General features: G+C 49.8%; 1 protein-coding gene across 1 annotated transcript; it reads left to right on the top strand.

The window, feature by feature from the left end:
- Positions 1-237: 237 nt before the first annotated feature.
- Positions 238-5843, top strand: UTP11 (UTP11 small subunit processome component). The gene is made up of 8 exons (XM_059868934.1): positions 238-395; positions 525-586; positions 1092-1194; positions 1441-1554; positions 3167-3260; positions 3486-3616; positions 4881-4991; positions 5569-5843. Exons 1-8 carry the CDS (start codon positions 333-335, stop codon positions 5650-5652), a joined length of 762 nt encoding a protein of 253 aa, XP_059724917.1. The 5' UTR covers positions 238-332; the 3' UTR covers positions 5653-5843.
- Positions 5844-9526: the final 3683 nt, after the last annotated feature.

The raw sequence follows: 9526 nt of genomic DNA, 5'->3' as shown, positions 1-9526 counted from the left end.
AGCGGGATGAGCCCCGTCCCGAAGCGGCGGCGCCGGCGGGAACGGCAGCTCCGCGGGACCGGCGGCGGGGGGACCGGCGGCGCTCGCCCCGCGGGGCTGTCCCGGCGGCGGCGGCGGCCGGGCCCGCCCATGCCGCCCATGCCCGGGGGTCCCGGCGGGGTCGGGCGGGGCCGCGCTCGGGGCCGCGCGCGCGTTCCCGCCGTCGCCATGGACACGGCGCCTCCTGGCGGGGGCGCGCGCGGCCTCTGACCCCGAGCCCCGCCTGTTCCGGCGCGCGCCCCGCGTGTGGACGCGCGTTCCCGGGCCCGGCGCTCGGAGCCGCCATCGCAGCCATGTCGGCCGCCTTCAGGAAAGCCGCAAAGGCGCGGCAGCGCCCGCACCGCGAGCGGGCCCAGGTATGTAAGCCGAGCCGGGCCGGGCCGGGCCGGGCTCCTCGCCGAGCCCTCCGCGCTCCCTCCCCGCCGGGCCCTCCCCGCCGGGCCCTCCGCGCTCTCTCCCCCTCACGCTCCCCGTCTCTCCCGTAGCCCGCCGCCCGGACGAAGCTGGGCTTGCTGGAGAAGAAGAAGGACTACCGGCTCCGCGCCCAGTGAGTGCGGCCACCGGGGGCGGGCGGCGCTGGGTGGGTGTCCCCCCGTCCAGAGGGTTTTCCCCTGGGAAATACAGAACCCATCCTCCTTGCCCTGGTTATGACACTGGCTCCAAAATGCTGTGCTCCTTGTGAGGTCCCTGATGCCTTTGAGTTGGGATGAAACCAGGTCTCCCTTTCCCTAGAAAAGTACTGGAGTATTCTAAGAACGTGGATTTGAGTAACTTAAAACTGCACCTCCTTTGGGGTTATATGCTGCTAATAAACCCATTATTTTACTATGAAGTGATTATAAACAGGTATGATACCAAACTACTGCTCCTGCCATGGCTGTGCTTTTGCAGGACCTTGTCCTGCCCGAATTCTTGGGACAGGGTCAGGGTCAGGGTCAGGGACAGGCTGTCTCCGAGCTCTGAGCCTCGCTGGGAAAGACTCGATGCCTCAGCCGGGGTGAGCACAGAGAAGCTGCTGAACAACTCGTGATTGTTGGTTTTATCCTCTCCAGTGACTACCACAAGAAGCAGAATGTTCTCAGGGCGCTGCAGAAGAAAGCTCTGGACAAGAACCCTGATGAGTTCTACTTCAAAATGATACGTGCAGAGGTCAAGGTGAGAACCTCCACTGCCTTCAAGCAGGATTACACTTTGTTGCTCCAAGTAACATTTTTTTCCCCCCCACCTTGTTTTGATTTAAATTTATGATGTAATAGGTAAATGACTAAAATTGGGTTTGGTTCCTGTAGAAGGCTTTGAAGAAAATGAGGGACAAAGGACAAAGTTCTGCTGTTAGCAGGCCCCACAGTGCTCTCCAGGAGGGATGGGCTGTCTGTAAGTGCTCTGTTTGTCTGGTTGTAGGATGGAGTCCATATAATAAAGCAGCCAAAGGATGAAATTACTCCGGAGCAGGTGAAACTGATGAGGACACAGGATATTAAATATGTAGAAATGAAAAGAGTTGCAGAAGCCAAGGTAATAACTCACATTTTTAGTGTTTTCTAGTTTCCCCTGAATTGTTTTTTTACTGTGTTGTTCTTATTGGTGCTGCTGGCTACTGTGTTTGTTCAGGGAAGTCTGATTTGTGCAGAGCTGGAAAGGACAATGGACGTGTCAGTGGAGTGCTGGATATAAAGCCTAAAGGTGTGATGATAATAGAAGATGACATTGTAGATTGTTAAAAAACACAGTGATTTTTATGTAAATTTCAAGACTTTAAATGTTTTTCTGCTTAGCATGTTCATAGAGAAATGGTGAAAGGCCTAAGGTTGTGAGAGTGCTCTAAGATAATGAAATCCAGCTGTTCACCCACCACCACTGTGGTCACCACTAACCTGTGCCCCCAGGTGCCACAGCCACACACCTTTTGAACACTTCCAGGGATGGTGATTCCACCATTTCCCTGGGCAGCCTGTTCCAGTACCTGACTACCTTTCAGGGAAGAAATTTTTCCAAATTCCTGAACCTCCCCTAGCAAAGCTTGAGGCTGGTTCCTCTTGTCCACAGAATTAACTATGTTGAAAAAGACCTTTGAGATCATCAAGTTTAACCTATGACCTAACACCACCTTGAAAACCAGACCATGGCACTGAGCATCACATCCAGTATTTTTTAAGCACCTCCAGTGGTGGTGACTCCCCCATCTCCCTGGGTAGCTCATTCCAGTACCCAGAGATTTTTTCCCTAGTGTCCAGCCTAAACTTCCCCTGGCACAGCTTAAGGTCCTTTGGTTCTGTCAGTGGTTGCCTGGGAGAAGAGGCTGACCTCCATTAGCTTACAACCACCTTTCAGGGAGTTGTAGAGAGTGATCAGGTCTCCCCTGAGCCTCCTTTTCTCCAGGCTAAAAATTCTTCATAGAATGAAGAATGAATTCTTTATTCTCTGAAGAATTCCATTCTATGAAGAATGGCAGCTCCCACAGCCATTCTCCACAGGATTTGTGTTTCAGACCCTTCACCAGCCTTGCTGCTCTTCTCTGCACACATTTGAGCCTCTGAATGTCCTTCCTGAATTGAGGGGCCCAGAACTGGACACAGCCCTCAAGGTGCAGCCTCACCAGTGCTGATACAGGGGAAAGCACTTGTTACTTGAGAGAGCTGACTAACTGCACCCTGGCTGTCCTCTCAGAGTATGAGAAGGTCTCCCAGCTGAGGAGAATAATCTGGAGTGGGTTGTTGGAATATAAACTGGCAATCCACAAAAATATGATCCTCTTCTGAAGATGTTGCATTCTCTGATGTTGATTCACAAAACAGCATCAGATTCTCACTGGGGATAAAAAATCAAAGCCAGCTTTAAACTTTCCTTCATGCTTTTGTTGGTGGTTCCATGACAATCGTTTCCCTTTGCCAAGCAGAGGGCTCAGTTTTGGAGGTGGATGTGTGCACTTTGCCTGGGGATCAGCAGGAATCTCTGCGACCCTCTGGAAAGGTCGTGAAGACATGTCAAAAATATACACTAGATGTGTTTTCAGAGATGAAAAAAGGAAGGAGGAGTTCAGCTATTTGTAACCCCGAGGAACAGAAATGTCCTCGGGGAGTTTTGATTTTACTCGCGCCGAATTTGGCCAAACTTGGACTTTCCGCAGAAAATCGAGCGCTTGAAGGCAGAGCTCCACCTGCTGGACGCCGCGGGGAGCGCCGCGGGCCGGCACCTCTTCTTCGTGGACACGGAGAGGGAAGGTGAGGCCTGAACTTGTTCTGTCACCTGTTCGTGTGCACTGTCTAAAAGAAAGACACTTTTATTTGTTAGGAATAAAAATTCAGGTGCTCTAGAAACCCCTCGTGGTTGCTAGCTGGGACATCACTTCTGCAGGGGCTGTGTTGCTGACTGTAGCAATGTGTTTGGAAGATTTGCTTATTGAAGGAGTCTGTGGGAGTTAATTCCTATTTTTTTTTCATGTATAGTTCGGGAGTTTGACATTGCTGCTCACCTGGACACTGTTCCTGAGCTGGTAGATAGAGTGTACAACCGACCAACCATTGCAACGCTGCAGAGAGAGGCAGTGAAGGGACCTACTGATCCTGCCCTCCTAAAGGTACTGCTGCTGCTTGTGCTACACACTTCTTCATGCTTTACGTCTTTTATATGACAAGCACTAAAAAGGATTGATTGCACCACTGTGGAGGTGAACCAAACCGTGTTCTTAGAACTTTTATTGGTGACACAAGGCAGTAGTGGATGTCACTTCATCTCCAAGTGACTGCCTGGAGCCTGCAGTCCCATCTTCTCCTGGACTAACACAGAGTACTCTTTCACTGCATCCCAGTTCACCGTGGGACACCACCACAGGCCAGAAAAGAGTGGTGTGGATCTGATTAGGCAGTGTCCCTGCAAAACTGAGATATTTCTCCTCTATAAAGGAACATATACCTATGGGACTATCTTTTCATTAGACTGCTCCTGTTTTAGGTGTATTTTTTTTTTTCAGCATCCACTGTTAACTTCCCCAAAACCCCTTGAACCCCTGAATAAAGAAGAAGCTTATTCCAGCACAGATGTCTCTGTTGCAGTGTTCCTGATCTTACAGTATTTTTCAATTTGGTTCTGAGCCCAAAGTCACTTGAGATTTGTCTCCTCACTTTCCTTCCTAAAGCCATTTAAGCTATAGTCTCACTTCCTGGCTTTCCTAATTGGAATTGTTTCATGATTCTTCAGCATGAATTGTTTATGCAGTCAGCTTTCATTCTGATGTTTTAGTATCACAGAAGTAGCTACACTTGGCTTTACTGCTGTAGATTCTGCTCAGGTAATTCAGATCTGTTGGAAAGTCCTCTGAGTACGAGTCAGTTGTGTCTAAGATAAAAATAGTTGTTTTAAAATTGCCGGCTGGTAAATTTTTAACTTGTTTTTTCTGACTCAGATGTCAGATAATAAACACCCTGTGGTCCCTTTCCTCCTGCCAGTTGTCTCAGTTTGACTTGTCAGTAAAGCAGTTGGACGAGTCGTAGACTGACTAGTTTTCTCTTAAATGTCTGAGTCATATTTTAAGCATGTTGGGATCTGTTCTCCTTAATTTAATTACTTAAATCACACCTGCAGTAATATGTTCCTGTGCTGGGAAAGCTATCCACTCTCATTAGGCAAACTTGACCCAACAAGTTGCATTTTGAGAGGCCTCTGCAGGCTCTGAGCACTTCAGGAATTGGTCTCTGGTCTCTCCTTTTTTTTGTTATCCCTCTTCTGGATTTTCATTAGGGAGTCAAATGTTTCCTTGCATTCAGCATTGAAATTCAGAGGATTTAGACCACAGTGTCTTGTTCATCTCTGTCTTAAAGCAGCTTTTTTCCCCTTGTTTCCAGAAATTAGCCCAGCAGAGGAAGAACCAGTATGACCTCCTGAGGCAGCGCATCGAGAGGGAGAAGTCCATGTTTGTCATCTCACAGAAAATCCAGACACGGAAGGATCTTCTGGTGAGGGATTTGCTTCTGCTTCTCCAAATCTGTTTTCTTCAGCTCATTAGGTCTGGGACTGTGTGTGTTGTATGTGCTGTGTTTGTTTCTTCATTCTGGTTTTATAGTAACACCTGCAGATAACTCCTAAAGATAAGTAATCCTCTTTAATATGGAAAAAGCAAGGAGATGAAGCATTCCAGTAAATTATATCTGCTAGTCCAAGTGTCACCTTGTCAGCAAGGACAAAGACTCAGCTGTAAAATGGTGCTCACAAGGAGCCCAGAATATGTCACTAGGAGTCAGAAGCAGAGAACCATTTCTATAAGTTAGGAGAAGGTCTTAAAAATCAAAATGACCACAGAAATTACTTGTCTCAATGGAACTCCTGTTCTCTGGTGCTTGTGAGCAAAGCAGATTGTGCCTGACAGTCTGAAGGGGAAAAGAGCAGATAAAATGATAATTCCCACCTAAACAGTGCAAAGTGACCATTTTTCAATTTTATGGTCAGACCTAGGCAGGGATTCTCTGATTTGTGTGGGTGTGGGTTTTTCTCCTTGCATGGCAGCCAATATTTCTACCTGTTCTTTTTTCCCAGGACAAAACTCACAAAGTAAAGGTGAAGAAAGAAACAACAACTGCTCCAGCTATTTACAAATTCAAGTTTCAGAGGAAACGTTAGCCATTTCATGGAGTAATTGTTACAGTCTTTGCTCAGAAAGGAGGAGCCATATCCCTTGGAGAAGGGCTGCTGCCAACCTGCTTTTGACTGCAGCTCAGCACTTTGTTGAAACAAATCACTGTGGGGCTGTGGTAGCCATCAGTGTGTTTCATCTAATTAATTGATTAATAAATCAGAGTTTGTTCTCTTGATATTTACGGTGGGAAGCCATGGGATTTGCCTGAGTGGCCTGGTAAGATGCACCATAAACAATCAGTGAGCAGTTGAGGTCACAGTGGAACGTTAGGGAGGTGGGTTAAGCACAGCCCAGGGACAGGGAAGGTGCTTGGGCATTGGCAGCTCTGGGGCTGAGCAGGACCTGGCCAAAGCCAGAGAGTGGAGCTCAGCTCTTTCAGCTGTCCTTTCAAGCAGCTTAAAGGTGAATTAGTCTCTAGTCATTTCCCCAGCATCCCCCAATCCCTCTCATTTCCTACTTGCACCATTCCATTGTGTGCTTTTCCTCCAGAGCTGCTTCAGTTCAAACTGAAGCAGTGCCAAAATCCTGTGTAAGGGGAGACAACGCAGCAGCCAAGAGTGGGACAGGAGTTTGTCCTCTGGGTTTTCCTTGGGCTGGTTGCATTGCCAGGGGTGGGGGATGTGCAGACACATCCTGAGTGTCCTGGAGCAGCCCAGGCACGTTCAGAGGAGCCTCCGTGTGAACATTCCTTGTCTTATCTCTCCATCGTCCTGTCCCTGCCAGCAATAAGCACATGGTCTGCAAGGGAGGGAAGAAAAGAAAGATGCTCTTCTCAGGCCCTACCTACTTTGGAGCTTTTCCAGCAGCTCGGTGATGAAACTCGATGTTTTAACTGCTTCAATGCAGCTTCAGACATTGTTCCTGCCATCGCTGAGATAACTGTGGGGAGAATTTTTCAGGGGAGCATCCGTGGAGTTCTGCAGAGCCCGGAGTCTGCGGATTCTGTAAGGGCTGGGTGAGCAGGAGGGGAAAACAAAGCCCCACGTGTGAGAATGGTTTGGTTCGCTAGAGCAAAAGGAAAACAAAGTCGTGTGTGTGAGAACGGTCTGGTCGAGTTTGGTTTGGTCCGGTGTGCTCAAGTGAAAGGAAAGCAAAGTCTCGCGGGTGGGGACGGTTCGGTTTGGTTCGCTTGAGCCAAAGTAAAAGCCCTGCGTGTGAGGACGGCCTGGTCCGGCTCGGCTCGGCTCGGCTCGGCTCGCTCGAGCCAGAGCCCGCAGTGCCGGGCGCGGCCCGCAGGGGGCAGCAGCGCCGCGCGGCGGGGCCGTGTCCCGGAGCCCGCCCGGCGCTCGGGTTCGTTCCCGCGGCGTCCCCGCCGTCCGCCAGGGGAAAGCTCTTTTAGACTAAGGGTTAAATAGATAAATATTTAATTCTTGCCCTTGATTAATTTTAACTGCATCCAGAGTGTTGCTGCGAAGGATGGGAGAGAAAAGCAGCAGTTCTGCTGGGAGAGCCTCAAGGAATCCTGGAGCAGGAATTGAAAAGGCAACGGCCTTGTCCACCTCTGTCCCACTGCAGAGCAAGTGCTGGAATGGGCACAAGCCCCATTCCCTGGAAGAAAGGCATCTATTCCCAGTTTTTATGGGATGCACTAGGCAGCTGTGAGGATTTCTTTGAGCAGGCAGTGGCCACGCTGCTTGTGCTGGGTATGGTGGTGTCCCCTGGCACCTGGGAGCTGAGCTACCAGCCAGGACACACAGTCTGGTGATCACAGTCTGGGGTCTGGGAAGCAAAAGTTGTGCCTCTTGTGATTTATTTTTCCCGGGAAGCCATGAAGGCTTTAACAAAGGGAAACCAGAGCACTGTTACATCTGCCATGGTTGCATTGAGCAGGCTTCATGTTGGGCCCTGACCTCCAAAGCCTGGCTACAAATCCCATAACCTGTGGAGTGGTGTGTCATCTTGTGGCCAGAGCAGACTAAAGGAGGTGCCAGCTCTTGTGCAGAAACATTTTTCACCTACTCCTGCGTGCCATGGTGAAGGATTTGGCAGGTGCTGATCTCTGAACTTGTGTCTTAGCAGACAGGGCTGACTCACACCTGCTGCCCTGCAGAGTTCCCAGTGGCATCCAGGAAAAAATCCACACCTTGCTCTTTGACTCCCAAATCTTTTAGCTTGGTATCCTCATACTAAAGCACTGAAATGTTTCTGCAAGGATCTGGAAAGAGCTAGTACCTTATAACTGAATCCAAAACCCAGCCCACTGGGCCACAGCAGGATTTAAAGTGAGACAGGAGTGGGATCTGCCATCCTCTAGCTGGGCCCTCATGGGGAAGGACAGCGAGAAAATGCCCACAGCTATTTTTTGTTTGTGATAATTATAGTATCAAAAGCTGAACCAACAGGTTCTTTAGCAAGGAGATTCCCTGCAGCTTGAAAGATACAGATATCAAAATTCCCCAGATTCAAGCTCAGGTTTTAGGTGACTCAATAATATTGTGCCATATAATAATTTGTGTAATTCCTTGTTCAGTCCTGAAGAACTCAATTGATAATGACTGTCTATAAACATTAATAGCAGACTACACTTGCAGGATTATCTCCAGGCAGCTGCAACAATATATTTTACTAGCAGGAGAACCATCAGCAGCCCCTAGGCTTCTCAGCTGCTTTCCTGTAGGGTCCATTTTCCGAGCCTGAACCAGACTGGAGAGCACAGTGGGGTCCCTGGGCCACGGCAACAGAAGCTGACTCGCCTGGGGAGGCTCTGGATCCCCCCAGGACAGCCACAGCGGGGTGTCCATCAGTGGCCATGTGCTGTGGCAGCCAGAGGGACCCCCAGAGCCTCTGGAGGCCCCCCAGGCTGTGTTCTTTGAACAAAGGAGAGCAGGGGAGGTTTGGTCCTGCTCACAGCACTGCCCTGTGTGCCACTATCTGCTCACCACACCTCTGGTTCATCCCACTGCTCACCCCCCTGGTGCTGCCAGCCCAGGGTCACCAGTGGCACTGTGGGCTGGGTGCAGGTGTCCTCAGCTGCAGGACTGGCTGCCCTGGCTCTGCTGCTCCCCAGCATCCTACAGCCAGGTTCAGCTGAGGTGTCTTGCCCAAGGGCACCAAGGAGAAAAGGGTGGTGAAGTTCCTCCACTCAAGCCTGAGCAGCTTCACAGCAGGGAGTTGAAAGAGCAGAATGTAAATCAGGAATGACTAATTGCTGCTCAGCATGGCTGCCCTGAACCTCTCTGTTCCACAGCTCCTTGGCCACTTGGACCTTTCCCCTCTTGATTAGGAGCAACCCAGGGCTGCTGGTGTCTGGGGAGAGCCTGGGCACTGGGTACTGCCATGCTTGGACATAGCCTCCCATGTCTCTCCTAGCAAACCATTCCTCTCCAAATTCCATTACAGAAGGTTTCTAATGAATAAATACCTGCTGCTGCTTCTGTTGGGAGCTGCCAGGTATCAGGAGTGAAGCCAGGGCTGGGCCAGGTGAAAGCAGCAAATATTTGCTTTGCTGTCTCACATTGTGTACCTGAAGCCGTTAGTGCCTTGAGAGAGCCCAGGTGAGCAGCATTGCTCCAAGCAGGCAGGAGCCCATTATTTAGTGAGAACTATTCCCAGGATGTCCCTGCCTTGGCAGACCTGATCCTGCAATAGTGAATTAGTGCATGCAGATCATCATTTACTGAAACGCAGGCCCCGGTGCACCTTTCTAGGGAAGCACTAATTTATTATGCATTGTTATTAGCTGCAGCAGGGCCTTCATTAGAGCTGGAGTTAAGGTCTGTTTTGGCTGCCTCATCAGCATCAGTGAACTGCGTCCCTGCGAGGTTTGATACAATTTAATTAACCTAATTAAAAGCTCTGATTGCAGAGATGATTGGGGTAGAGCCAGCAGCAACTGCATATTTATAACGAGCTAGAAGG

Source organism: Haemorhous mexicanus, chromosome 27 (genome assembly GCF_027477595.1).
Source record: "Haemorhous mexicanus isolate bHaeMex1 chromosome 27, bHaeMex1.pri, whole genome shotgun sequence".
Lineage (NCBI taxonomy): Eukaryota > Metazoa > Chordata > Aves > Passeriformes > Fringillidae > Haemorhous > Haemorhous mexicanus.
This window is presented reverse-complemented; position numbering and strand designations above follow the sequence as displayed.

Excerpts from the sequence above, each read along its gene's own strand:
- UTP11 (XM_059868934.1), top strand. The coding sequence starts at position 333 with ATGTCGGCCGCCTTCAGGAAAGCCGCAAAGGCGCGGCAGCGCCCGCAC. Across the intron at positions 587-1,091 it reads GACTACCGGCTCCGCGCCCA|TGACTACCACAAGAAGCAGA; the intron begins GTGAGTGCGGCC and ends TATCCTCTCCAG. Across the intron at positions 3,617-4,880 it reads CTGATCCTGCCCTCCTAAAG|AAATTAGCCCAGCAGAGGAA; the intron begins GTACTGCTGCTG and ends CCTTGTTTCCAG.